This window comes from Cutaneotrichosporon cavernicola (genome assembly GCF_030864355.1).
Source record: "Cutaneotrichosporon cavernicola HIS019 DNA, chromosome: 2".
Taxonomy (NCBI): Eukaryota; Fungi; Basidiomycota; class Tremellomycetes; order Trichosporonales; family Trichosporonaceae; genus Cutaneotrichosporon; species Cutaneotrichosporon cavernicola.
In genome coordinates, this window is record NC_083394.1 from 743,130 (window position 1) to 770,014 (window position 26,885).

Here is a 26,885-nt window from a genome sequence, read left to right on the forward strand (position 1 = left end):
ACAGGCACACTCATTTACCGAGGTGGAGCTCACGTGGTTGCAGTTGAGCTGGGTCACGAGTCGCTGGGCTCAGGCCCCGGTTGTACCGGCACTTGCCGCAAGATGTTGGCGGTTGGCTCGTTGCCCTTGCCATCCCTGTAAATAGCCAGCCAGATCTCAGTAAACTCGGGCCAGACCACCCAGACCTCCCAAGCCTCTCCACCCACATGGTCGTGATCATTGCGAGGCCCCGGAGACCCGGAACACCTGTGACCCATGTTCAAGCGGGGTGAGGGGTGCGCGCTCACGAGGCGGCTGAGACACAAATCTGCGCCAAGGCCCTGGTGGCAATGTAAGCGGAACCATGATCCGCGAGCTGCGTAGCTGCGCAGACGTTTTGAAGAAAGTGGCAGAGGATTACATGCATGCAGGAAGAATGACGGATGAAGCGCCTAAAGGGAGTGAAAGCGAAAGCCGACGATTGCCGGGTATAGTAAGCCCGCAGTAGCCCGCCGTTGACTGTCTCTGTTCATTTTACAATAGATTGTTACACTAAGGTGGAGTGTGACTCGGGCTGACCCCGTGACCCATGAACCACTTGACCCACTCCATTACTCCAAATACCCTTACCCCCGCCAGGTCAACCGATAGAGGTATACAATATACAATCTTCCTTGGCCGCTTCATCCGACAGCAACACAATACTCGTTAACTCGTTGTTCATTACCCATTGTCAACATAGCAACATCCTTTCCTCCTTCTTCTTTACGCAGTCCACTCGACTATTCGGCCTGTGCACTTACTCCACTCAACGGCCCCCCACGGCCCCGCAATCTCTCGAGCCTCAACCCCTCAAACCACTCTATCCAACCAACTTCCCTTGCCCCCTCCCTCCCCTACACGCGCACGCGCCTTTGGCCCCAGAGCCGCTCGGACCGGTCAAGTTGAGGATTGACGATCGATCCATCATCAAGGATCCACCGAGCGTAACAAACCACAAGGACACAAGCCCCTTTTACCCCTCGTGCCCCGCATCGCGCATCGTCCCCTCCTCTCAATCGTCTCTCGAACCCAACACAGTCGTCATCCTCCCCTTCATCCCCTCATCCCTCTCTACATCTACTCGGATCACCTTCCTCGTCTCTCTCTTTCACAGCCATACCCTCGTTTCCTCGACACCCGCTGCGTCCGCACGCGCGAAACCTCTCGCACCTCCAGACAACCGCGCACATGTCTTTTGTTCCCAGAACATAGCCCATTGGACACTTGTCCACACTCAACGCAGCTGCTTACCTAGTCGCCGCTGCAGCCGTTGTCAGAGCAACTTCCGCATAATCTCTTCCGCCTGCAGACTGCAACACAGTCGACGAGGGCAAGGCCCACAGCGGCGGATAACCGCACCCCTTCCCTGCGCCGCAGCTATACGCTGCGAACCCCTTCGTCAACGCGGTCGACCACCGGGCTATTGACAGTACCACCGACGAAAATGACGCGGTCCCCGATCTACACCGCAGCTGTCGGTCTCGGCCCACATACTAATGACCGTCCAGCGCCGCTCCCAACTCCACCCCTTACACAACGCGGATCTTCACCTTCCCCGTCGGAACGTGCGGGCCGCAAGGCCGCTCCACTCTTTACTCTCTCCGCAACGGTGCTCCCTCTATCCGACCAACCACCAGAAGAGGAAGACATCTCTAGTATCTGGAATGGTACGTCTGAGACTTCAGCCCGAGCTTTTCTCGAATCCCTCTTCCCCCATGCTGGAGGCTTAGCCCCTGGGCACTCACGTCCACCTGACCGTGGACCACTCATCGCATTCCACCGCTTGGTCGTGTACTGACCGCCCCAGTCGTCTCGCGTGCAGCCGACGTAGTCAAGGATAGCGAGCGCCTTGAAAACCTTGCATGGAGGTGAGTGACCTTGGGCAATTCGCGTGCCTGGGTTGGCAGAGCGGAAGTCGAGTAGTGCTCCTTACTTACCCGATTCACAGGCACTGGAGCGACGTCCGAGTACGCCGTCGCCGCTCGTCCGCGTCAACAGACACGGCGTCGAGTGCCTCCGTTCACACCCCCGTCGACCAACCCTACCTCCACCACAGACAAAGTTCCGAGAATCGCCGCTCCTTTGCCAATAAGCTACAGTTGTTGGTCGAGGAGGACTCTTTCAAGGACTGGATAGAAGATGCCCGCGAGAACGCGGCTGCCACGGACGAGTCCCCACGACACGCACCTCAGCTCGCGCTCCCTGACACACCCACTCCCAACCTCGAGATTCGGCTAGTGGAGCCCACACCAGTGCCGAGCCGTGTCGGCTCGCTCGGCGGCAGCGTGGGCGGAAGCACGCCATTCACAAAGTCTGTGGCGCAGCTGGCAGTGCGCGAAGAAGAGATTGAGGAGGAAGTCACGACCGCAGAGGACGATTCCCCCGAGATCCAGAGGATACGGAAGCGCTCTCCCAAGGGCGGCTTCTTCATTCACCAGAGCCCTGGTAAGGTCAGCGGAGCTTCGGACGGATCGTCCGAGGCTTCTGCTCCTCCTCCTGCCCCTATCGTTGCCGAAACGGAACCAGTTGCTCGGGTTGAACATCATCAAGCCGAAGCCAACGGTGGCCCGACGGACTCTTCGCAGTGGCGGAGCTCGGCAGAATCATCGTCGGCCGTCGTCATGAAGAAGAAGGAGCCACGTCGGCCTGTGTCCATGGCCACGATGCGCGGTAGATTCCAAGCCGAGAAGAGACTCGCGGTCCAGGCTATCACCGCTCGGAAGAAGTTGGAGCAACAGCAGGCCGGAACCGCGCCCGAGGATGACGATGACGATGACTCGGATTGGGAGGACGACGACGATGAGACGGCGGCTGGGAGCACAAGACCGACAGATGCTGAGGACGACGACGACGACTGGGAGGACGAGATGTCGTCTGTAGCGCCATCGGCCGCGCCGTCGCCGCGCAACGGCAAGATGAACAAGAAGGAGCGCGCGGCTGCCACCGCCAGACTCGAGCTGGAGAAAGAGGCTATGCGCAAGCGTGCTATGTTTGCCAAGAAGCAAATAGACGCCCCAGCTACCAAGGCGCCCACCGAGGGTCTTCTCAGCCGCGTTTTCCGCACCGGCAAGAGCATGGTCGACTTAACTCAGGCCAGCAGCTCGGATGAGAATGCCGCGTTCCGCCGCACACCTACCCATGGCAACTTTGGTGCCATGGCCCAGTCTCCGGCCCCGATGGCACCGCCCAGGCTGCACTCCAAGAGCGATGTCACTGTGCCTGTGCAAACCGACGCGAATGCCACGGCTCGCTCACACAAGTCTGGGACTAGTGACGGCAAGCGATCGCACCGGTCGGGAACAAGTGACCGGCAAATCCCTGGCGATGTTGAGCTGGAGTCGTCTGAGGAAGAGTCCGAGGATGACAACTACCTTGCGTCATCGCAAATACGTGCCAAGCTGGAGGCTCTTGACGCCAAGCGCGCTGCTCGGACTGCAACAGCCACCACGCAGGCGCCTCCCCCCAACGACGCAGCCATACCCGTACGCGCTCCCGTATCGGCAGTTGCGATGGGTGCTGCCATGGGAGAGTACGACGAGTACGGTGTGGCGCGGCCGATCTCGCCGACGGCGCGTCGTCGCATGATCATCATGCGCGAGATGTCTGAGTCTCTCCGAAGGAGTGAGTGTTTCCGAGTTTCATCGGCTGACCAGAAGACATCATCCTCGAGCGCGAGAAGTCAGCAGGACCACCTCGACCTCCCGGCCACCGTCGTCCCCCTCCGTCTGTTCATACTCACATGTCTCGTGGATCCGCCCAGAACCTGGCTCAGCTTCGCGAGCACGCCCGCGAAACTGGGTTCGACACGTCCGGCTTCCAGCGTCATAGCGCGACTTTCCAGGACATGCGCCCAGACAAGGCGTTGGAGCGTCACAACTCGCAACCCAACCTCATGGCGTACGCCGAGAAGCGGAGCCCGCTGGCTGGTCAGGACCAGGTTCCACCGCGCCAGGCGAGCTTGTCGCCCACCGAACAGAAGCGGCGGCAAAATCTCCTCGGGCATGGTTTCCTGCGACCCCTGACGCGTGCAGACGAGGGAGGCATCAACAGAACGCAGTCGGCCGCGGCGTTAAACCTTGGCGTCACTTCGCCTACAAGCGAGCGAACGGTATCGCCGACCGCGAGCTCGGGGGCTCATCGCTCATCGAGCGGTGGTTACCACTCATCAAGTGGATTCCACCACCCGCACGCGCACCTCCACGCCACGGCAATGGTGCGCTCTAGCACCGAAGGTGACCATGTTGCCCGCGAGCGCTCGAACAAGCGTGAGGCTCAAAGGCGACAGGAGAGGACAGACACCGGGTACCGGTTCCACGGGTGGTGAGGAGGATGAGAGTGTAAAGAAGAGAGAAAAAGGAACGAGAAAAGAGGAATCAGAAGAGCACAAGTGCAACCAACACCAAATTACCCCGCATCATTCTCCACCCCGCCCACTTCTCATCACCACATAACCACCCACACACGCCTCATTCTCCCGCTTCTGCATGGCCGCACTTGGGTGCGCCGCTGTCGTGTATTTAGCATTAAGTTGTTGTGATTGCTATGCTAAGCTTGAAGAAGCGCGAGAGGGCCGGGCGAGCGGAGATGTAATATCAGGGCCAACCACATCAGTCGAGCATGTGGGACTCTTTAGTGCTGTGTTTAGATTAGATCGACAATGCATCTATCCTTGGCGTTACAATACTACACATTTTTTTCCGACATGGTCCATCTCTATCCTCTAGGAACTTGTGCGAGCACTCACGCCGCCCGGCTCTCGTCGCCGACCTTGAGGTTGCGCAGCTTCTCCAGCGTCTGCTCATACGTAGGTCCCTGGCGGAGTACGGAGCTAGGACGGCGGTGGATCGCGTGAGCCTGGTGCTGTGCCCGCTCCTCGCGGCGCTTCAAGGCCGGCATGGTCGGCGTCTCGAGGCCAAAGTAGTCCCAAGGGGGTACGAGGTTTGCGATTCCGCGGCGCATGCCGGTCGTGATGAACTGGAGCGCAATCTGAAGCGACGCATTCGTCCACCCGAACCCCTCGCGGTTGATGTAGCGCACAGCCATGCCCTGGTTACCGTACTCGGCCTCTACCATATGCGAGAGGGCTGCGACGTCCCACTTCTCGACGACAATTCCGGAGAACGAGGCAAAGCAGAGCGCAATCATAAATGCCCACCGGTACGAGAGGCGGTTCGCGTCGCCCGAGAAGCCGTAGCGCTCCAGTCCAACCCACGCCATGATCTGGTGCGGCGCCCAACCCGTCGGCCAGTCCCACTGCCGGTTCGGGCGGTTGAGCCCGATCGGGCCCCGTGACTCCTCCGTACCCGAGAGCAGGCCACCGGGCGCCTCAAGCTTGGGCAGCGTGACGTGTACCAGCCGGAGTGCCTGCTGCTCGTCGGCGCACCCGGCCCACATGGGCCAGAACGTCGTGGCCGACAGATAACGCTCCTGCCGCCCCTTCTTGCAGTTCCAGTCAAAGTACGCGCCCTGTCCCTCGTTCCAGCAGTACTTGTCGATACGCTCCTTGCGGACGCGCGCACGCTCGTACCATTCCGCAGCCGTCTGCTTGCGTGACGTCGACTTTTCGCGCGGCCCGTCAAACGCCTCACGCGTCATTGGCCAGGGGGAGAGGTCAAACTCGTCCTCGAGCTCCAGGTCCTCCTTGAATACGGCCGTGATCGCATTCGCAATGTCAATCTCGTACTTGTACAGGAGAGAGTTCAGGTCGATGGTCGCGAGGTCCGCACACTTGCCCTCGAAGCGGTACGTCGTGTCGTGTCCTGACTCGCGCACCGCCCGGTCGTGCTGGAAGTATTCGTCGAGCTCAGGCTCCTTAATCGTGCCGTCGTTGTATGCTTCGATAAAGTCGTTGACTGAGAGGCGGTTCTTCTCTGCGTACGGCTGCAGGATGTGCGTGAAGTGCGACGCTTCCGTCTCGGGTGGGATGCCGAGACCCTTTGGTCTGTAGCGAGACAGGCCAGTCTCAACGTGCAGGGCAGGTTCCGAGCACCAGTACACATGGTAGTCCTTGATTGCAGCCTGGATGGCACGCTTCAGCCACGCAACGTTCTTGGGGTCGTTCTGGTCGATGTTATTGAAGATCTGCAACGCCAAGTCGGTCATGAAAGGTGGCTGGGCACGGCACAGGTAGTATGTGCGGTTGCCGTTCAGGATCTTGTTGTAGTGCTTGATCTGGAAAATAAAGTGCTCCATGATCGACATTGCCAGGTCCAGGCGATCATCCACGAGCAGGCCGAGCGCAATAAAGTACTGATCGTCAGCTGCGTAATATCCTGAAAGCAGTTACTCACGCTGTCCCAATTGTACATCTCGTTGAAGCGGGCGCCGGGGACCACGAACGGCAGAGCCTCGAGCTTGCCGGCCTCGTTCTTCTTCATCGCTAGCGCCAGGATTCCTGGACGCTCGTTGAGCGACTTGACGTACTCTGGGTCATCACAGTGCTTGGGGAGCTGCACGACCTCGAGCTTCAGGTGGGGGCGGTTGCGGGAGCTGTATCGAGTTAGCTCGATGGCATGCCAAACAACTCACATTTCCTGGTAGTGCTCGAACATCTCGTCCTCGCCGTGGGGAATATAGATGATAGGGTGGTTGACCCGGCTGCGGTTCTTGGGGTCGACGGCAGCCATCTCGATGCCCTGCTCATCGATGCGGCGCGTGAGGTGGTTCCAGAACGAGTTCTTGATCATGCGGCTGAGGCGGTCGATGGGGTTCTCGGCGAGGCGCTCCTCGTCGAGGACAATGAACCGCCGGCCGTAGTCACGAGCAAGGGCAAGTTCGGCGAGGAGGTTGGTTAGCATGTAGTTGCCGCGAACGTCCCAGGAGCGGTACGCGTTCGAGCTTGCGGTTCCTAACGAGATGAGCTTGGGACCCGAGTCGTAGATCGAGATCTGGCAATTGTCGTCCGTGTCCTCTTGTGCGAGGACGAGACGCATGGTCTCCTCAACGTCAACAAGGAAACGACGCGGCGCGCTACCCTGCTCATCGTGCGACAGTCGTCGGTTACGTTGGATGTACTCGCCGTCCATCATCATCGGCCGCGACTTGGCGCTCCACGTCGTGCCAGCGTTGCTGAGCGTCCGTGTCCGCGAGAACATCTTGCGCTGGCCATAGTACTCGTCTGCTTCGGCGTTGACAGCTGGGAGGTCAAACTCCTTGGCGCCGTGTGCCGGAGGGGTGTCCGAGCCCGCTGGTGACGCGAGGTCGCCGTCGACCCACACCACGTTCTTGGGCTTGGGGGGCTAGTGTTAGCGTAGTGACAAACTGCCGCGAGATAAGGCTGGCGACGGCGGTGCCAAGGCACCGAGATCGCGAGGCATATGCAATTAAGCGAGAGCCGGCCAGAGGATTTCGCACAACTGGCGTTGTACTCACGAGAGCTGGCCTCACGGTTGCAGCCATTGTGATAAGTGGGGGTCCGATTGGAGGGGATTGCAATGTAGTGTTTCCAGAGCTGATGTCTTGATATACGCTACTTTGGGGGTCAGTCAGGTGGGGAACGTGGGAAGGGAGAAGCAGTGAGGAGAGTGGGAATGGGTAATGAGATCTCCCAACGATAAGGTGAAGAGAAGAGAGTAGAGGTGTCTGCCGATAAGTGTTAGCTTGACGTCGCCACTCGTTTGTACAAGAGGGGTTTCACCCTGGGTGGTGCTAAGAATGGGGTTAGAACCCTTCAACCTCTGTAATGACGACGATTGGCAGCGTGTCCAGAACTGGGCGTCCCAGGACGCCAAACGTCACACTAATCGACAGCACCCTCCAAAACGTCCACAGTCCGTGTCGCGTCTCAACGGTCAGACTCACTAGATATTGCCAAGAGGAAATGTACCAAGACGCACAGGTCGTATTGTTGTTGGGTTTATAGGGTTGGATAAAGTGACGTCGACTGCTTACGTGGTACGGGTCGTTACAATGGCGGGCCAAGGTCACGCACAGCACCCAGCCGGCAGTCGCTGAGATTACACAGACGCAGGAGGGTTTGTGAATGCAGTCAGAGGCCGAGTAGTGGAGGGGAGTTGACAATACTAGCCAGGTGGAGGCAGTAGGGGAGGAGATTCCAAGGTCAGGTTACGGAAGGAATGCGGAGGCGAGGAGAGACGTGCAGAGAGAGGACCGAGGATGTGTGATTCTGGTCGATAACAGCAAGAATGAGGAGAGATTTTGAGTGGGAGTTGATAGTGTGTGGGTGTAAGTGGGTGTAGGTATGAGAAGCTGTGATATGAGGGCCAGAAAGAAAGAGGAATGTGCGTCCATGACGGCTACCAAAATAAATGAATGGGCCAAAGAGGAATGATTGGGCTCTCCTCGGTGGTTTTCCGAGAAAACACAAGTATGCTTCCACCTCTATACTTACACCTTTACAGATTCCTAGATCTGAGTTAGCCTAGGTAGACTAGGTATCTGTCGCGTTATGCCACAATATGAGAATTGGTGTTTACAGATTGTTGCTGCGGAGCTAAGCCTAGCGAGCAAAAGAATAAGTATCAGCCTGCTCATCTCCACAGTTGCCGATCTTTGGCACTCTTGCCCATTGCCCCGAGTCATAACCCTGACCTCGGAGTAGCACCGAGAAGCAAGCAATCGACGTACGTCTACCAATTTGGTCATCGTCGTCTACTATCCGCCACTCACCTCCTCACTCGCTATCTGTCATCCAACCAAATCCTCTCTGGTCATCTGTAAACATGCCCCTACACAACCCACTCTGGTATGTACCCCATTGCCCACTTCCCTTCTGCGTTCTGGCAGGCTGACGGCAGGGAGATCGCAGAGCCGTACCTCGTAGCCACCACCCGCTACACCGTGGCCGACCCCACCTATGGCCGCTACCTTCTCCCTCACCATGCCCCAACGCAGCAGCTCATGGCCACGCCGGGCGTCCGGCACACCTTCCGCCGCGTGTTCCTGCGCCCTTTCCGTGACTGCAAGACGTGGCATGAGGCGTACAACACTACCGAGATCGTGCACTCGGACGAGGTGAAGTTGGAGGAGGCTGAGGTTGCCGAGGGCGTCAAGCATGGGGGGCGATGGTTGTTTTACTCGGTGTGGGAGATGGACGAGCCCGAGGCGGGGTGGGAGTGCGGTGGCAAGGGGCGCGGTCGTGACCTCGTCCTCGTACATGGTGAGTCTGGGCCTTTGCCGAGGCCGGCGCAGACGGGCGCACCGTTGACTCCAGGCCTGAGCGACTACGGACTGCGGTATTCGCCACACGTGCTCCATTTCCTCAAGGAAGGCTTCCGCGTCATCATGCCTGACCTTCCCTCGGTGAACTAGCCTGGCGACGTTGAGCTGACAACAGTATGGCCGCTCGACTGGCGTCAACTCTTACCTTCCCTCTCTAGACCTCCTCCCGGCTGCTTTGCACACCGTACTGACGGATGTGGTGATGTGGGACCTGAAGCAGGACCGCAAACAGCAACAGGTCTTCCTCTGCGGAGCGTGAGTGACTGAGTGCTCTGACGGACAGCCATGCTGACGTGCAGGTCGATGGGCGCGTGGACTGTGTAAGCTTACGTCTATCTGATAGGAGCTCACACCAGTCTCTTCTATGTGTACCGTTACCATCCGAGCGACTCAGTCGAGACTGCCGCCGAGGCCTCGACGTCGGACCACCCAGAACCACCCCGCCCACAGATTGCGGGCGTCTTCGCCCTCTGCCCCATGGTGGAAGCATCGCCCGAGTCCCGTCCGTCTGCTATTATCGAGTATCTGGCCAAGAGCATCAAGTTCTTTGCTGGTTCTCTGCCACTCGCCCCAGCCGTTCGCGGCAACGTCTCAGACGACCCTCGAGTCGAGGAAGACTTCTTCGCTGACCGTGAGCTCTACATACGTCAGTGAGCTGACCCCAGCGCTCTGCTACCACGGCCTCCTGCGTGTTGGCACTGGCCTGTCGCTTCTCGACGGCATGACGGAACTCAACCAGAACGCCGAGAGGATCAACATCCGTAAGTTGGAAGCTTAGACGCCCGCTCACCCAGCGATCCGCCTGATCCACGGCTCGTCTGATCGCGCGACGTCCCATGCGGCGACTGAGCGCCTTTTCCAACGCCTCCCCCACGACGACAAACAGTTCGAACTGTACGACGGCTATGAGCATAGTGGGTGGCGTAAGAAGGAGAGTGGTCGCTGACAGCAGTCATGCTCAAGGTCGGCATCGACGATGCAGATGACGAGAAGCGGCAGCGCGTGCTCAGGGACTGGACCCACTGGCTGCTCGAGCGCTGTGGCTAGGCAGCGATCGAGTGTGTGATAGATTTTTAGAGTGCGCTCTGTCCGGCCACCTCTTCGCATCGAGTTTGTGCACGGTGACACGAGATCGGGTATGCTTGTGGATGAGGCCACGTTTGTATGCAGAGATTACGAGAACCAAACAATCCACACACTTGCCACTATCCGGCGGTTTGTGTAATGCCGAAACAGGTCCCGAGCCACCACCCCTGCATGGACGCGCTTTGGCCGCGCGTCTCTTGCAGTGGTGGGGAGTATGAGCCAAAGTAGACACGGTGGATGCATGGGGTGAGTATATCGGAGGGCCTTGGGCCAAATGCCTGTTACGCGCTCAGGGTGCGCGTCTGTCCAACGAGCACAACAAACTCATTACCCTCGTGCTTAGACCCGCCAGCCAGCTCTCAGTCCCCAAGCAACCCAGGTAACAACCGCTGGGCTTATGCGCGATTATGCGGGTGCGCCCGTCCCTCCTATGGTCCTCTTATGACGGTCCCCTTATGGTCCTCTCCTTGGCCCTTGTGCCACAGCCACGTTGGCCAGCAGGGCCAGCACAACACTTCAATCCACACTACTAGTTGTCAGTCAATCTCTCATCCCATCCCACACCCTTCTCCCTTCCGACCCTCATTAGCTCCATCGTCTTCTTGCTCGACTTTGTAGCCACCAGCCTCGCTTTCGTCGTCTCCAAACGCATCGAGGTCGTTCAAGGTTTGTTTCAACCCACCATCTTCAAAGGTAAGCAATCGTACAACTAAAGCCGCGACACAACACACCCGCTTACACCCTCTCTCCCCTCTCTGATTCCCCTCCCCTGCTGCCGAATCTCGCACCCCTCCCGTTCAACCCCTCCTTCCAACCGAACCTATCTTGGCGTTTCCCATCAACACTTCCACATCGCCCATCGCCCACTTCAGCTAGCATACATCTAACCATCTTTAGAAACCACCATGCGTGAGGTCATCTCGGTAAGTCTGAGCAAAGCCACGGCAAGGACTGTGCGGGCGCGGCGAATACAGTTCTCGCCAGTGCCGCGGTGCAATGCAGGATCGCGCTGACTCATTTCCAGATTCACGTCGGCCAGGCCGGTACGTATGCTACGCGGGCGCGTCCACGCTCCTAGGGACACGCGAGGAGCACGCGCTGATCACCAGGTGTCCAGATCGGTAACGCCTGCTGGGAGCTCTACACCATCGAGCACGGTCTGAGCGTACGTGGCGACGTGGCTTGATGAGGCGCTTTGACTCACACGCAGCCCGATGGCCGCCTCATGGAGGGCTCGCCCTCGCACAACGACGACGGCTTCTCGACTTTCTTCTCCGAGACGGGCAACGGCAAACACGTTCCCCGGTCGCTCTATGTGAGTTCCAGCTGCCACGCCGATCACTTGGTTTCGCAAGCGGCAACCGGGCGATGGAACGTGGCGCTGACCCTTCCCACAGGTCGACCTCGAGCCTAATGTCATTGACGAGGTCCGCACCGGCACCTACCGCAGCCTTTTCCACCCCGAGACCATGATCACTGGCAAGGAGGACGCCGCGAACAACTACGCCCGTGGCCACTACACCATTGGCAAGGAGCTCGTTGACTCGGTCCTCGAGCAGGTCCGTCGCCTCGCCGACAACTGCTCTGGCCTCCAGGGCTTCTTCGTCTTCCACTCGTTCGGCGGTGGTACCGGTTCGGGTTTCGGTGCTCTTCTCCTTGAGCGCCTCTCGACCGACTACGGCAAGAAGTCGAAGCTCGAGTTCTCGGTCTACCCCGCCCCCAAGATGTCGACCTCGGTTGTCGAGCCCTACAACTCGGTCCTTACCACCCACACCACTCTTGAGCACTCGGACTGCTCGTTCATGGTCGACAACGAGGCGTAGGTGTTCTTTTTTTGGCTATACTGACCGGCAGCATCTACGACATCTGCCGCCGCAACCTCGGCATTGCGTCGCCCTCGTTCACCAACCTCAACCGCCTGATCGCGCAGGTTGTCTCGTCGATCACCGCGTCGCTTCGCTTCGACGGCTCGCTCAACGTCGACCTTAACGAGTTCCAGACCAACCTCGTCCCCTTCCCCCGTATCCACTTCCCTCTCGCCACCTACGCCCCCGTCATCTCGGCGGACAAGGCCTTCCACGAGTCCAACTCGGTCGCCGAGATGACCATCTCGTGCTTCGAGTCGAACAACCAAATGGTCAAGTGCGACCCCCGCCAGGGCAAGTACATGGCCTGCTGCCTGCTCTACCGTGGCGACGTTGTCCCCAAGGACGTCAACGCGGCAGTCGCCAACGTCCGCACCAAGCGCACCATCCAGTTCGTTGACTGGTGCCCGACCGGTTTCAAGCTCGGTATCTGCAACGAGCCCCCCGCCCTTGTTCCCGGCGGCGACCTTGCCAAGGTTTCGCGCTCGCTCTGCATGCTTTCCAACACGACCTCGATCGCCACCGCTTGGGCTCGTCTCGACAACAAGTTCGACCTCCTCTACTCCAAGCGTGCCTTCGTCCACTGGTATGTGGGCGAGGGTATGGAGGAGGGCGAGTTCAGCGTAAGCATCTGTGTGTATGTTGTTGCTAACGTGACTAGGAGGCTCGCGAGGACCTTGCCGCGCTCGAGAAGGACTACCAGGAGGTCGGCGAGGAGAGCATTGTGAGTTGATCGGTATTCCACATGGCCCCCACTTCATGTCTTCCACAACCTTGCACATTTCTCACAGCCTTCCTGGCCCACCCCCAAGTGCATTGCTAACCAACAGGAGGACGAGGACGACATGGGAGGGGACGAGTATTAAACAAGATCACGTGATGTACCTTCACGTATATTCGGGAGCCGTAGTGTGTAATTATGCACCCGTCTGGGTCCTCTTGTGAGCAGCAACGAGCGAGCGAGCAGGCAGCGTTAGTTCATGGCCCTGCGGCAGGTTGGGTTGAGTCTGTACGGAAACGACAGGAAAATCAGGCGCCTGATAGCCTGAGAATGACGTGGCATACGGCCTGTTGGTGATCACTGGATGGGTTTGAACGGAACTTGTGGGAACTCGCAGGGAACTAGACACGCCAACTACCCCTCACCTGCTCCTGCTCCTCATCGTCGTACACAGGCGGCGCGCCTTGTCGCGGCGTCCGCGCCGCACCACGGGTCTATTCGAGTCCGACGACCAGCTCGAGGGAGCCGGACGAGAGCGAACGAGGGCGCGATGAGAGACCGCCAGAGATCCGATGCAGATGCTCGCGCTTGGCCACCTCGTCACGAGCATATCGGGCCTCGAGGTGCTCGAGAACGCACTTGATCTGAGCCGGAGAAAGCGACAGGTCCCTGCGTAGGCGGACGTAGGTGCCTCCTTTCTCAGAGACGCGCTCCTCGATGCAAGTCTGGCACATCGGGTACCGGCTGCTCGGGTCGGTGGTGATGAGGTCGCCCTTGTGGATGAAGAGACTTGGATCAGCGAGAGCGTGAAGAAAAAACTGTTGATGACGAGGTTCTTATCATAGCGCGGGTTGTACTTGTCGGAGTACTTGTGGGCCAGAGCAACGCCCCCAAACTCGTCCCAGGCTCGCAGGCCATGCTCCGGGTCTTCGACATGCTCTCGTACCCATACTTGAGGCCAGAAATCCGGCACTCGTCCAGTCGAATGCGCCGTACATGGCCTGCTCACAGCGCCTCTTATCCAAGCCAGTGTCGTACACCAGGCAGATCTCGATGTCCCCCTCGATGATGATGCACAGCTCGGGGTCGGACACCCATTCAACGAAGCGCCTCCAGTCTTCAAAGATCCGATTCTGACCCTCGTCTTTCAACCGCTCGAAGATGGCGAGCTTGAGCGACCGCGACTGTGGTCGTTTCGAGTACGTCAGATGCAGGCGAAACTCACGATCTCGGGATTGGGGCGCAGGAACTCTGATTAGCCTTATCCAGCGGCTGCATCGTTGTGGTGGCCAAGGTACAGAGGGATGGGGACGCCGCGGTCGCGCCAGACGAGATACAACAGGCGGATTTTGACGAGACCGAACACGAGAGCCTTGCCTTCCGTGTATGTTTCGTGGCCAGGCAGAAGTGACGGATACGGGGCATGGAACGCCGCCTTCCTTACCCCCGCTGTCAGTGTGACTCTGTTAACATCGAAGCGAACGCCCTTCTTCCAGCGGTGTTTGATGACTAAGGCGTAAAACGCCGCGAGGTCCTTCATCGAGCCGGATTGCGTCCAGGTGCCGATTTTGCGGGCCTGTAGATTGCTCATTGGTTGTAAACGGAGCCTTGAGACGGGGCAGTCGTGGAGTAGTGGTGTGCTAGCAGGGAGTGGTGGGTAGAGAGTGGTGAGTGGTGGACGTTGTGGACAGTTAGTCAGAAATGTGCCCGCTGCCTCGCTTGCGCTGGGCAGTCGTGCAGAGGCTGGTCGCTGACGGAGCGCAGTTTGAGGACCTGGCACTCTGATCGCCGAAAAGCAGTGCTTGCTCGGACTGTGTGCGCCTTTCATCGCCCAAACGCTAAACCAAAGCCTCGGGCAACGCAGAAACGTCCAAACAGCGCATCGCAAAGGTAAGGGTGAGGATGGACTCTATGGCGTACGAGTCATGTTGCTTCGCTAGATTGCTAGATCGCTAGGTGCCTTCACCTCTGCATCTCCATACTTGAAGGAGCGTCCCCTGGATGGTTACTGTCCTCCAAGAGCACCCAAGACTTACTCACTTGGGCAATGACCCTACAGGGGTCTCCACCTCCCTCATCATCTCGTTTAATTTACTTCCGCGAACACGTGGCAATGACGCGCGCATTCCTGTGGGCCTCTCCAGCATACATCAGCGCTCTCCTCCTTGGCATCGATGTCATCTGGCCTCTCACGATAGCATCTAGAACCCACAACCATACTCATACAACCATACTCATACCCACAACGACTGGCCGCTGGACCAGCAGCCATGAGCACCGCTGCTGAAGGTATGCCTTGTACGACTATGCTAATCCCAGTCCTCGAGCGCCTCGAGGGGTTCCCCCAGGACTTGTCGGACCTGGTGCTGCCCGAGCTTAGCGGGCGCGATGTTGACGAGCTCGTCGTCACCCTCGACTCGCTAGCCCATGCCAACGACACACCCGAAGCACGCAACGCTATCGTGCAGGTCAGCACGCTGCTTCCGCCACACAAACTCCTCGAACAGCTCGAGCTCGCGTGGGTGCGTGACGCTGGCGCGCTTATTGCCCCCGTTGTCGCCGAGCTCGCGCGCAGCCTCACTACTGGGACATACGACGTACACGCGTGGACAAAGGCTGCGGCTCAGGCGAATACAGAGCGCTCACGCGAAGTTGTGGGCGCCTGGGCCGCCCAGAACTTTGAGACTTTCCTCGAAGTCTGCAAAGACCTTTACCCCGACCCGTCGGTGCGCCTCGGTGTCCTCAACATTGTGAAGAATATCGTGCTGGGAGCACCGTACACGCCTGACATGCCGATAGCATCGACGCCAATGGCGCAACTAGCGAGTCACGACTTTTTCCCTGTCCTCCTCAAGAGCTTGCTCCTCGACACCAGCAACCACCTCTTTGGGCTGGGGCTGGCGACGCTCGTCACCATCCTCCCCTTCTCAGTTCCGTTGCTACGGCGGTACATCCCGCTATTGATGGTCGTGCTGGGCCGCGCCATGTGCTGGCGCGATCGTCCGTTCTACGATGCAGGAAAACACAAGACGGTTGGCGTGACGACGACGCCGGCGCCGTCTGCGTCCATGGACTGGACCGTCGCGACGACCGGCGAAGATATCATTTCCGTACCGACGCCCACCGAAAAACGTGTCGTCCAGCTACTCCTCGTTGGGTTGTATGGCGCGTGGCCGTCCAACATCATCGCGTTCATCCGCGATCAGCCCGCATACTTTGAGGTCAAGCAGGTCGCAACCATGTACGCCGTGCCATGGGAGGAGGTGTGGGCCCCGGGACAGCTGCAGGCCCGCTGCGTCCCTCTCATTAGCGACTTTATGCTTCACCACAACGTGATCACCCACACGTCGTCTCAGGAGATGGCAGACGAGAAGCGCTGGGAACGCTTCGACCCGAGCGAATTCATCTCGATGGCGTATCTCATGTCCGGCGGTAGTGAGGACGCTGATGCCATGTTCGAGTTCTTCCGCCTGCCCAAAGTACAGCTGGACCCACTCGAGCACGGGGCTAGAGAGGCCGAACCAACCGTTGCGGGCAGCAGCAGTGACACATCCGATATCCGCCGGCTCCAGATGGAGAACGAGCTCCTCCGCCTCGAGAGCCTGTACAACGACCGCCTGCGGCGGCAATTTGTGCACCACATTGGGCGTCTGCACCGCAACTCGCTGCGGTTCAACTCGGACGAGGCCGAGATCCACAACTTTGTCAATCGGCTCAAGGAGCAATCCAAGACGATTGCAACCCTCACGCACGACCTGACAACACAGCGTTCCGAGTCAACCCAAGCCCAACAAAAGCACGTCAAGTGGCAGGAGCAGCTGCGTGACAAAGTCGCGGGCTTCCGTGAAGAGCGCAGAAACTGGATGACCGAGGCGACACGTTTGCGCACCGAGCTGGCCGAGGGGCAGGCCGCCGCACGCGAGATGCGCGACGAGCTAGGCATGGTCAAGAACGAGCGCTTCAACTTGCAGGCGCAGCTGCTCGAGCTCGGCCCGAAGGTTCGCCATATCGAGGACTACGAGACGCGCGTCAAGCAGCTTACAGACGCGCAGTTGCTGTGGGATGAGGACGTGACGGCGTTACGCGAGGCCCAAGCGGCCGCGATTGCGAGCCAGGCGCGCTGTGCCGAGCTCGAAACGATGTTGCGTGCGCGTGAGAAGATATGTCGCGAGCAGTCCGAGACGATCACGTGGGTGTCAACAGGCGCTTGGACAGTGGCTGACATCAGGAAACTCGAGTCCCGTCCCGTCAAACCCACCGAGATCCCCAGCGAGACCCCAAGACCAGCGGAAGAAGAGAAGCCGCCCGCCATCATCGACCCGACGTTCCACATCAGCGTCGCTGAGAACGTGCGCAAGCGCGCCGAGCGGCTCGAGCGCGACAACCTCGAACTCACCGTCGAGGTCGAGCGCCTCCGCCGCATGACGATCAAGGACGCGACTGGGGGAGGCAGCGCCTCGAGCCTGTTGTACGGCGGCGCATAGGTACAGGGCGTTAGTTCATACATTGTATCATGGAGCATTCTAACGACGTCCTTCTATTAGTACTCAACCTCAACCTCCATATGGTCATCTAATGGTGGCGCGGCGCTGTACGAGTGCCTACTACGCGAGCGCGAACGTGACCGACTGCGTGGCCTCTCCCGCTCACGCTCACGCTCGCGTGCGCTATCACGGCGCGCCCTGGGCGCCGGTGACCTCTCCCGTTCGCTACCGCGGCGCGCATCCTTGGCCGCCCGCAGCTGGCGCACCTTGTCGTCGAGCTCGGTGATCCGCCGCTCGCTCTCCTCCGCCTTGGTCTTCGCAGCCCGCTGGTCGCGCTGCAGCGCGTCGTCCTCGTCCTCAATCGTGCGCGCTATACTCTCCTGCCGTTGCTTGAGCTGTTCTTCCTGATGCGGAAGCAGCTCCTTGGGCAGGAAGTAGAGGCTGGGTGTGGGTCCGCCGCGACGCTGAGCCACGGGCGCAGGGGAGGTAGGGAAGAGCGCGCCGTCGTGGGACCCCGGAGTCGAGGTCGTGGAGAGGTACTTGGACGCGGAGCGGAGTGTGCGGTGGCGGGAGCGCATCTGCGGTTAGCTGGGGAAGGTGGAGCGAGGGGAGGACCATGCAGATGAGGCAAGGCGGTAAGATGAAGGGAGGGCCAGAAACAGACGAAGAAACTCACAGCAATCTCGCGGTGGCCGAGCAGGTATCCCGCGTTGTCGACCTGTATGCGCAGGGTTCGCAGCTCACGTTCAGCATCCCCGAGCTCCTGGTGTGCGTTGGCCTCGGAACGTAACTTCTCGGCAATACGCGCCGACGTCTCCTCGCGGCGCTTGGCCTGGCGTTAGCTCTTGTTGTGGTAGAATGTCAGCTGTAGGTCATGAATTGAATACAGCCTGCCTTCCTCTCCGTATCCACCTTCCTCCAGTGTATCCACCTTCCCCCTTCGTCTCCACCTTCCGTTGCTTCAAGCACAACTCCTCACACCCATACTCACAGCCTCGGTCCGCTTTGAGCTCTTATCCTCGTCCTGGAACTTGCGCAGCGTGCCGAGAATGTTACCGAACATGCGCCGCCCCCGCGCCTGGTCTTCTCTCGTACGTGCCCGCCTGGTGTCAGCTTGCTTTGAGGATGACGTGACGTACTTGGTGGGCTGCCCAGCCTCTTCAGCGGGTCGCTTTTCGGGGCTACTTGTCCCATTGGCAGCGAGTGATGTCTCAGTGTCCATGGTGGAGTGTATTGTTGACAGGTTGACGGATCTGATTCAGTCCAGTCAGAGTGGAACATTGAGTGGCGGCACAAATTAGCCACGTGGAAAATTTCAAGTGGAGGCGCTCCCATTCCGTTCAGAAATCTTACCATCCTCCGTCTTCCATCTCGCAAAACACACAACACGATGTCGGGCATGCCCCTCAACCAAAGCCTCAACCAAGGCCTCACGGCCGCTTGGGGCGTCAAGTCCGCCACGGCGTCCCCTGCTGCCACTGTAGCTCTTAAAAAACGCGGACGCAAGATAGGACTGAACGACTCGCCAGATGGCACGGCTACTCCAACAAGCCAGCCCGCGAGCGACAAGGAGATCGAGCCGCCGCGTAAGCGTCGCCAACGCCGGGAGCAGGAGGACAAGTATACTCCTCCAGACGCGCGGTTATCCCAGCTCGGCGGACTCAATAAACAGATTACGCAGTTGCTTGAGATTGTCGCCCTCCCGCTCCTCCATCCCGAAATCTACACCCATACCGGCGTACCCCGTCCCCGCGGAGTTTTACTCCATGGCGTCCCCGGAGGAGGCAAGACACAGCTCGTGAAATGCCTCGCTGGCGATCTTGGGTTACCTTTTATCACTGTTTCGGCGCCCAGTATCGTAAGCGGGATGAGTGGGGAGAGTGAACGCGCCCTCCGTGAACACTTTGACGAGGCCAAGGTGAGCTCTAAATGGGCTTCGCTGATTGAAGAAACACGCTCCGTGTATTTTGTTCCTGGATGAGGTGGACGCCATTACGCCCAAGCGCGAGACGGCTCAGCGCGAGATGGAGCGCCGTATCGTCGCCCAGCTCCTGACGTGTATGGACGACCTCGCCGCCTCCGACAAGCCTGTCGTCATGATCGGGGCCACGAACCGCCCCGACAGCCTTGATCCGGCACTCCGCCGCGCCGGACGGTTCGACCACGAGATCGAGATGGGCGTGCCCTCGGTCGAGGGGAGGGAGGAGATCCTCCGCGTCCTCTGTTCCGGCCTGCAGCTGAGTGGCGACGTCGATATCCGGTGGCTCGCCAAGGCTACGCCGGGATACGTCGGCGCCGACCTGACGGCACTCACGACCGAGGCAGGTGTTGTTGCCGTCAAGCGCATTTTTGAGGGAATGGCCTCCGAGCCTGAACTCGAGGGAATGGCACTTGACGATGGACCGCTCGCATCGCTCCCTCAAGCCATCCTCCAAACCCCCATCGGCCGCTTCCTCACCCGCCACCCCAACCCACTTGCCGCAGACCAGCTCTCATCCCTTGCCATTGGGCCCGCTGACTTTGTCGCCGCGCTCAAGGTTGTACAGCCAAGCGCCAAGCGCGAGGGATTTGCCACCATGCCCGACGTGAGCTGGGCCGATATCGGAGCTCTGGGCAATGTCCGCGACGAGCTGCACATGGCTGTCGTCCAGCCTATCCGCCATCCCGAGATGTTCGATGTCGTTGGCATCGACGCGCCCTCTGGTGTTCTCCTCTGGGGTCCTCCCGGATGCGGCAAGACGCTCCTCGCAAAGGCGGTGGCCAACGAGAGCCGCTGTAACTTTATTTCAGTCAAGGGCCCCGAGCTGCTCAACAAGTACGTGGGCGAGAGCGAGCGTGCTGTGCGCCAAGTCTTCGCACGGGCTCGGGCGAGCGCACCATGCGTCATCTTCTTTGATGAGCTCGACGCCCTCGTCCCACGCCGCGACGACTCAATGTCCGAGTCGTCCGCGCGGGTGGTGAACACCCTCCTGACAGAGCTGGACGGCCTCGACACCCGCAAGGCCGTGTATGTTATCGGCGCAACCAACCGTCCCGACATGATCGATCCGGCAATGGTGCGTCCTGGACGCCTCGACAAACTGTTATATGTGGACCTTCCCTCCCCGCCAGAACGTCTGGAAATCTTGCGCACCCATACGAAACGCACACCCATCGTCGACGCCGATTGGCGCCACATCGACACGCTCGTCACCTCGGATTCATGCGACGGTTTCTCGGGTGCCGATCTGGCCGCGCTCGTTCGCGAGGCGGCTAGTCTGGCTTTGCGGGGGGCATTGGAGGAAATCGGCGCGTTCGAGAACGACAACGATACCGGTGCCGAGAAATTGCGGCCCGTTGTGGTTGGCGCCCCCCATTTCCTCGCTGCAGCTGAGAAGACGCGGCCCAGTGTCAGTAAAGAGCAGAGGCGGAATTACGAGCGGATGCGCGATCGGTATGCTGGCGTGCCTACTCGCGGTCGGCGGACGCGGATGGAGCGCGAGAATGATCTGCTTAGGGCCCAGCTTGAGAGACAGTCGAAGAATGGCGTCGACGAGGTCGCCGAGCGTATTGGCCAAGTTCTCCCGGGGTTGGCTTAGGCTTGTATTGGTGATCTATAAGATCTCGGCATGTATTCTATCCTGCGGCAGGCGATCAGGCGAAGATGGTTAACATTGTAACAAGTTCATAAATGGCTACGTTCTGTGCTCGGCATGATGATGACTGGGCTGGGCCATTTTGGCTGCTTGGGTGGTTGGTTCCACCAGTCCTCGTGGACGATGGACCTTAACCCCAACCTAGCCTTCCTGGACCTCACGGACACCTTGAACAGGAAGAGCAAGCCAAGTGCTGGAACTCGGGGTGGCGGGGAGGTCGCAGGTTATCAAACCGAAGGCCACAGTCATGTCGTTTCGGAAGTAGGTCTCTGCGAGCGGTTTCTTCTTCCATCCTGTCCTAGTTTCCGCTTCCTCGATCGTTTCTAAGAGTTTTCAAAGTATGAACTAAGCGAGTCGGATCCGCGGTTCAGAAAAAGGCGCCCGATGTGCTCCTTGGTCTCGATTGAACGCGGAAATCGAGGAGGTACTCCTTGTAGAGATCCTAGAAGCTCTCAAACTCCTTCAGGTGTCGTGCTTCAATCATACCAGGCTCATCAAGCTCAGCGAGAACGTCCAGCAAAGACTTGTACCTCTGGTCGTGAATATTGTCGTCGAGAAGACGAGCTTTCTTAAACTCATCCCTCTCTTGCTCCTCAAGTGACTTGCCAGCTTGTCTCTGAACTTCTTCAATGCGTGTCGGTATGCGAAGGGGGCTTCAAGTGTGGCATCATCGGGTAGCAACTAGTTGAGGCACTCGTCGGCGTCAACTGAGGCTTACATCACCCCTCACCTCACCCCCAAATGCTGACGGTGACGGTAGGGCGTTCGACAAGAGTTACAAAGCCGGCCGTTGGCGCGGTACGTGGCTGCTTGTCGTCCGGCGAGCAGATGGCACGCGTACAAAGTAGCCTGTAAACTGATTTGAGGAAGCCTTGCGTCGCGCGGCTGACGATCTTGGTACGACATGAAGCGAAGACCGAGACGAGGTCGCTCGCTTGTTTTCTCACATCGTATCCAGAAAGGCAATGATGCATTTGTCGATACTTTCGACCTGCTGAATCAGAACGGGAAGAGAGGGCCAGGCGCTTTCGTAAGCGGGTGAACTGTGGGTGTTGTTGAGGTTGAGGAAGGTTTACGAGTTGTGAAACGAGTTGCAGTTAACGGGTTGTAACTGAAAAGGAAGAGAGCAATATTGTGTATTGTGAAATGACCTGATGGCTTGTGCGCATTTGCGCGTATAACTGGGGCTAAACACACACTCGTCTTATTCCGTCACAGCTCCAAGCCCAACAGGGATATGTTTTGTGCACGGTCTTACACACATCATGATCGCACCCTCGCGACTGTTTTTCCCCTGATCATGCTTACATCCTCTTGACAGCTTGACAGATCAGTTCATGAGAACAACTACTGTAGTGAACGTGGCGTCCAACGAGTCTGCCCAGCTGATGAGTCTCGAGTAGAGAACACTCAGCGATCTTTCGACCGTTCACCGTGGTGAGTAGGTCCACGACATGCATCTATACTCCGTGGCATAGCAAGAACGATGACGGAGGGAGAGAAGCCTCACCGGCTGATGAGCATACAGCACAGTTTTGACAATGCGACGTTTGGTACTCCCAATTGCCCTCGGGCCTTGGACCTTTGCCGTTCTTACACGCTCATCAATCACCTTCCTTACAATGACTCACTGCAACACTTGTCACAGGTAGTAGTGATACACGCACAGAACGCATTAGAAAGAAGCGTATGAGATCGGGACAGGATAGCGCCAACGAGGCAGCCCACACCTGTTCCACACTCCACATACTTCATGTGGGAGGGGCGGGATGTCGGTGGCGGTTACGAACAGTATTGTACCTGTCGTACCTGTCGCGAAGTTTTGCATCGTATCATGGGTATTGCCTCAGCTATGCGTCCAAGCTTACATCCAAATGTAGTATACAGTTGGGGTTCTTAGCCTGCTCCTCAACAGATGCATTTCAGGTGGGAGATCTGCGGAAGCGGAAGTAATATCTGGTGTTCCAGACCGCGTTTCTGATAAGCGAGCACACGTGCTTTCGATTTCAGAGGCAACTCTAAAATTGTTGACACATTGCCACGTTTTGCCACCTGGCAAATTACTAATTCCAGCAGTTGGCAGAACTTCCAGACCTGAAGATCGCCCGCTGCCCTCACCCGCCCTCAGATGGCCTCCCACAGACAGTGCTCAGGCCCAAAGGCTCTGGTTGCCACCCCCCCCCCCCGGTTCCGTCCCTTGTGCCTGATTACACCTAGCCACTCAACCTGGGTGTGTGGGACCGTGTAATGATCTTGCACCTCGATGCGTTCAAACACTGGTTGACTGAGAGACGCTCAATGAGGGCCCGTGCTCTAAGCAAGTCGTGCATTTGACACTGCTATTCGCTGCCTGTTGACGCAGTCGAAAATCTTGCCATGTCTTCGTCCTACAAAGCTACAATACAATCCTACGCGAGTCCGAACGAGGTGGAGACAGAGCGGGGCGGGCCGGAATGGGACAACTTGGGTTAGCCACCTGCCTAATTGGGTGAACCGCTAACCTCTAACCTTTGTGCGATGGGAGCGCACGAGCGCTGTATACTGTTACAGCTCTACAAAAGCTGGGACCCCGAATGTATGGGTTTGGTTGCAGGAAGAATTTGTGTTGACAGGTTAGAGAGACGAATCGCAGGCGACAACTAGAATGAACACTCAAGTCGTGTGCTCCGTGCTACCAAGTTGATCAAAGTTGAGGATTGTCATACGAACATTATTGTAATCAGCTACCGCACTGCAGGTTGCAGGGCCCAAGATTGTCACCTCTAGAGTTACAAGTCAATAGTCAATACCAAACCAACACATCGACACACACAGACTAGACCACCGCCACGAGCCGCCACCTTCTCAACTTGACATCCATCCTCGCTTCCTCGCTTCATCCATCCCACTCATCCCATCCATCCATCCATCCAGCAACATTACCCACTTGCCACTGCCCAAACATCTTTGTCAGCGTTCCTCACCTCATCTCCCACCACCATTCCCGACAACGCATCATTCCTCGACTGCCCACCACCACCACAAACCTCGTCAATATCTGACGACACCCTCACTCGCCACCCAACATGCAGCAGACACCAAGCTTCCTGCCCATCCCGGGCGGCCATAAGCCATCTCCCCACCGCCAAGCTAGCTTTGGCACCGGTGGTGCCGAGGGCTCGTCGCGCTGGGGCGAGGGCGGCATGCTGATCTCGAGGTGAGTGGGCTCGGGGATTCGCGTTGCGCCCTCGAGCGCACACGCTGTACATGTGAGACGTACTCACACGCCCAGCACGCCACCTAACGCGTCACCCAGCTCGAACCCCCACAGCGGCTTCCACCCGGGATCGTACGGTGCACCATTATCGTTCTCAGCCCTCGCGCTAGGCGCAACTCAGCCAGGCTCGTCACCGTACTCGAGCAGCATGGCCATGAGCATCTCTCCCCCACGATGGGGCGGTCCGGGCAGCCTTGGAGGCTTTGGCGGCGGCAGCTTCGTAGGCAGTGTCGGTGCGCTTGGCACGAGCTATGGGCGGAACGCAGATAGCCGCCAACGCGAGATCGAAGCGAGCTTCGTCAAGGATCTGACGTGTTGTGGGCGCCAGCTGTCGGGCCTCCACGAATTGTTAGAACAGTGAGCTCCACAATGGTTGGTAGAGCTGACGCCAGCTACGAGGAGGAGCATGCCAACCTCGCGCCAGACATGCGCATGGCCGCCATTAATGCGGTGCAGTCCAACAGCAATGGTGTCAAGCGTAGCTTCACGCCGAACACCACGAGCGTGTCTATGAACCACAGCGATGTGCCCGTCCTGCCAGGCATGATGGACATGGACATGGACGAGCCCTCGCCGACGCACACCGGCATGTACCCCCAGGCCAGCGTCAACATCAATCTTGGATCGTCGACGACGGCTGCGAGTCCGTGGGCAGGCATCTTCCGCGGCGCAACCAACATCCATCCCCCAGCTTGTGTGCCTCCTAGCCTCCTTTCGTACGCTCCCCCACCACCAGCAACACCTGTCCAGCCAGTACCGACACCACCGCAACAGCCGCCCCAGACCCAGACTCCTACGACACCGACCCAAGCCCAACCGCAACTCAAGCTCTCGCAGGCCGAGATTGAGGCACGAGTGTTCAAGAAGGCGGTTAAGAAGGCTGAACAGCGCGCAGTCAAGGAAATCGGTAGCGAGGAAGACCCCGACGTAAGTTTGAGGCTCGAGAACCAGCTGAGCTGACTCTAGGCTCCCACCGAGAAGCGCTTCCGGTGCCCAATAGAGGGCTGCGGCAAGGTGTACAAGCAGGCCAACGGCTTGAAATACCACCTCACCAGGAGTATCAACTCTGGGCACGGCAACGTTGCGGCCATGGGTGGGTTGCTGTCCCTGCTCGGCGAAGACAAGATGTAGCGCTACTGGGGTGTGTTTGTACCGGCGTCGTGGTTGTATAATGGGTGCGCCAGTCCTCTGTGCCAGCCCTCTGCGTGTTGATACCTACCCCTGTATTAGTGGACAGCGAGCCGGGGTTTGAGCCTTTCATAGAGATAGATATGTATGCTCACTGGTCAATCGATGGTGGAGCGTGAACACTGAGCTTAGGGAGCTCAACGTCAGCGACATCTCTGGGTATGATGACTTCAGGCCTCAGGACGGGTAGTGGATGGCCTGGCACAAAGGTCAAAACCTTCACATTCCGCCGTGACACACCTCCACCACGAGCTGCTGTGACTCCACAAACAGCAGGCAGGATACTCTCATGCACAGTAACACAAACCGCTAAGCAGGTACAGATGCATAAGAGTACAGAGAGTACACACTAGTCCTCCTCCATTTCGTCACCCGAAAGGTTGCCGGCCTCCAGCTCCTCACCCTGCACAAACCCAGAGTCCTTGGTCCACCGGGACCCGAGGTTGATGCGGAAGTCGGCCATCTGGATTGCCAGCAGCTTGAGGATGCGGCACTTTTCCGAGCTCAGCTTCTCGCCCTTACGGCAGAGGATGTGGGCGTTGGCAATGCTCGGCACGCCACGGATAAGCTTGGTGTCGAGGCCGAGCTGGCGCAGCTGGGGGTCCATCGAGTGTGGGAATGGGTCACCAGAGTTGTCCTCGGTCCACGGGGTGAGCAGCGGGCCCTCGGGGAGCGAGACGTCCTTGGTCGCCGCGTGCCCCTGACGCGCGTACTCCTGCTTGTGCCACGTCTGGAACCACTCGATCGTCTCGTCCACGGGATGCGACGTGAGGAACAACCCGAGCTCCCCGTTCAAACGCTGCAATCAGCACACTGCCAATGTCTTGACTAGTGGACATACCTTGCCGAGCTCAGCCAGCCCCTCGGCGTACTCGGTCTCTGGGTCGGTACCGAGCGCCTTGGCCATGACACGCGTCTTGCCAAGGAAGAAGCGCCCGGTCCCACGCCACTGCTGGCGCACCTCCTTGAGACCCTCGTTGCGCATGTCACCAACGCTGAACAGCCACACGTGCTCAAACTTGTCAATGTTGGAGCGGATCTCGTTGACGAGCGCCACCTTGGACGCGCGCGTCGTGCGCCCTGGTGTCTTGGTGAGGGTGGTCACGCGCTGGCGTTTCGACTTGGGCATCGCGGCTGTTGATGTTGTTGGTGGGAGTCTCTCCTCTGTGATGGTGGACTTGAATTTTGAACTTGACATGAACGTGTTACGTAACTTCACGTGCGAGGGTGGCAAAAGTGCCACTCACCAAACGCCGAGGACAATGCGCCATGCTCCGAGGCACAGCAGCACACGTGTGTTGATCAAGTACGAGCTTAATACATGTCTAATGCCATTGTATTTGAAGACAAATTGGGTGGCAATACAGATGTAACTCGGCTTGGGGTTGGTTGACGCGCATTACAACAAGCCCACTCGTATCCTTCTTGAGCTTCCTCTGTTTCCGCAAC

The 26,885-nt window shown here is 58.6% G+C and overlaps 10 protein-coding genes across 10 annotated transcripts; 6 read left to right on the forward strand and 4 right to left on the reverse strand.

Moving 5' to 3' along the window:
- Positions 1–1,465: 1,465 nt before the first annotated feature.
- Positions 1,466–4,345, forward strand: CcaverHIS019_0202960 (uncharacterized protein; the record flags this gene model as incomplete). Its single annotated transcript, XM_060597292.1, has 4 exons — positions 1,466–1,688; positions 1,829–1,889; positions 1,970–3,642; positions 3,675–4,345. The coding sequence occupies 4 exons, from the start codon at positions 1,466–1,468 to the stop codon at positions 4,343–4,345; spliced, it is 2,628 nt and encodes an 875-aa protein (XP_060454200.1).
- A 416-nt stretch (positions 4,346–4,761) lies between these two features.
- Positions 4,762–7,419, reverse strand: NTH1 (uncharacterized protein; the record flags this gene model as incomplete). The annotated part of the gene is made up of 4 exons (XM_060597293.1): positions 4,762–6,270; positions 6,312–6,510; positions 6,550–7,259; positions 7,393–7,419. 4 exons carry the CDS (start codon positions 7,417–7,419, stop codon positions 4,762–4,764), a joined length of 2,445 nt encoding a protein of 814 aa, XP_060454201.1.
- A 1,283-nt stretch (positions 7,420–8,702) lies between these two features.
- Positions 8,703–10,248, forward strand: CcaverHIS019_0202980 (uncharacterized protein; the record flags this gene model as incomplete). Its single annotated transcript, XM_060597294.1, has 9 exons — positions 8,703–8,725; positions 8,778–9,139; positions 9,194–9,282; positions 9,317–9,456; positions 9,501–9,521; positions 9,558–9,832; positions 9,867–9,962; positions 9,996–10,115; positions 10,154–10,248. 9 exons carry the CDS (start codon positions 8,703–8,705, stop codon positions 10,246–10,248), a joined length of 1,221 nt encoding a protein of 406 aa, XP_060454202.1.
- A 944-nt stretch (positions 10,249–11,192) lies between these two features.
- TUB1 (uncharacterized protein) lies at positions 11,193–13,018 on the forward strand (the record flags this gene model as incomplete). The annotated part of the gene is made up of 8 exons (XM_060597295.1): positions 11,193–11,210; positions 11,312–11,330; positions 11,397–11,452; positions 11,498–11,602; positions 11,685–12,106; positions 12,142–12,775; positions 12,814–12,876; positions 12,983–13,018. 8 exons carry the CDS (start codon positions 11,193–11,195, stop codon positions 13,016–13,018), a joined length of 1,353 nt encoding a protein of 450 aa, XP_060454203.1.
- A 349-nt stretch (positions 13,019–13,367) lies between these two features.
- On the reverse strand, positions 13,368–14,464 carry CcaverHIS019_0203000 (uncharacterized protein; the record flags this gene model as incomplete). Its single annotated transcript, XM_060597296.1, has 3 exons — positions 13,368–13,662; positions 13,912–14,124; positions 14,172–14,464. The coding sequence occupies 3 exons, from the start codon at positions 14,462–14,464 to the stop codon at positions 13,368–13,370; spliced, it is 801 nt and encodes a 266-aa protein (XP_060454204.1).
- A 679-nt stretch (positions 14,465–15,143) lies between these two features.
- Positions 15,144–17,357, forward strand: CcaverHIS019_0203010 (uncharacterized protein; the record flags this gene model as incomplete). The annotated part of the gene is made up of 3 exons (XM_060597297.1): positions 15,144–15,162; positions 15,193–17,062; positions 17,102–17,357. The coding sequence occupies 3 exons, from the start codon at positions 15,144–15,146 to the stop codon at positions 17,355–17,357; spliced, it is 2,145 nt and encodes a 714-aa protein (XP_060454205.1).
- Positions 17,358–17,413: 56 nt separating this feature from the next.
- CcaverHIS019_0203020 (uncharacterized protein) lies at positions 17,414–18,579 on the reverse strand (the record flags this gene model as incomplete). Its single annotated transcript, XM_060597298.1, has 4 exons — positions 17,414–17,935; positions 18,034–18,189; positions 18,349–18,460; positions 18,497–18,579. 4 exons carry the CDS (start codon positions 18,577–18,579, stop codon positions 17,414–17,416), a joined length of 873 nt encoding a protein of 290 aa, XP_060454206.1.
- A 168-nt stretch (positions 18,580–18,747) lies between these two features.
- On the forward strand, positions 18,748–20,935 carry RIX7 (uncharacterized protein; the record flags this gene model as incomplete). Its single annotated transcript, XM_060597299.1, has 2 exons — positions 18,748–19,275; positions 19,307–20,935. The coding sequence occupies 2 exons, from the start codon at positions 18,748–18,750 to the stop codon at positions 20,933–20,935; spliced, it is 2,157 nt and encodes a 718-aa protein (XP_060454207.1).
- A 3,122-nt stretch (positions 20,936–24,057) lies between these two features.
- CcaverHIS019_0203040 (uncharacterized protein) lies at positions 24,058–25,379 on the forward strand (the record flags this gene model as incomplete). The annotated part of the gene is made up of 4 exons (XM_060597301.1): positions 24,058–24,188; positions 24,264–24,605; positions 24,641–25,175; positions 25,215–25,379. 4 exons carry the CDS (start codon positions 24,058–24,060, stop codon positions 25,377–25,379), a joined length of 1,173 nt encoding a protein of 390 aa, XP_060454208.1.
- A 406-nt stretch (positions 25,380–25,785) lies between these two features.
- Positions 25,786–26,565, reverse strand: MRT4 (uncharacterized protein; the record flags this gene model as incomplete). Its single annotated transcript, XM_060597302.1, has 2 exons — positions 25,786–26,235; positions 26,278–26,565. The coding sequence occupies 2 exons, from the start codon at positions 26,563–26,565 to the stop codon at positions 25,786–25,788; spliced, it is 738 nt and encodes a 245-aa protein (XP_060454209.1).
- Positions 26,566–26,885: the final 320 nt, after the last annotated feature.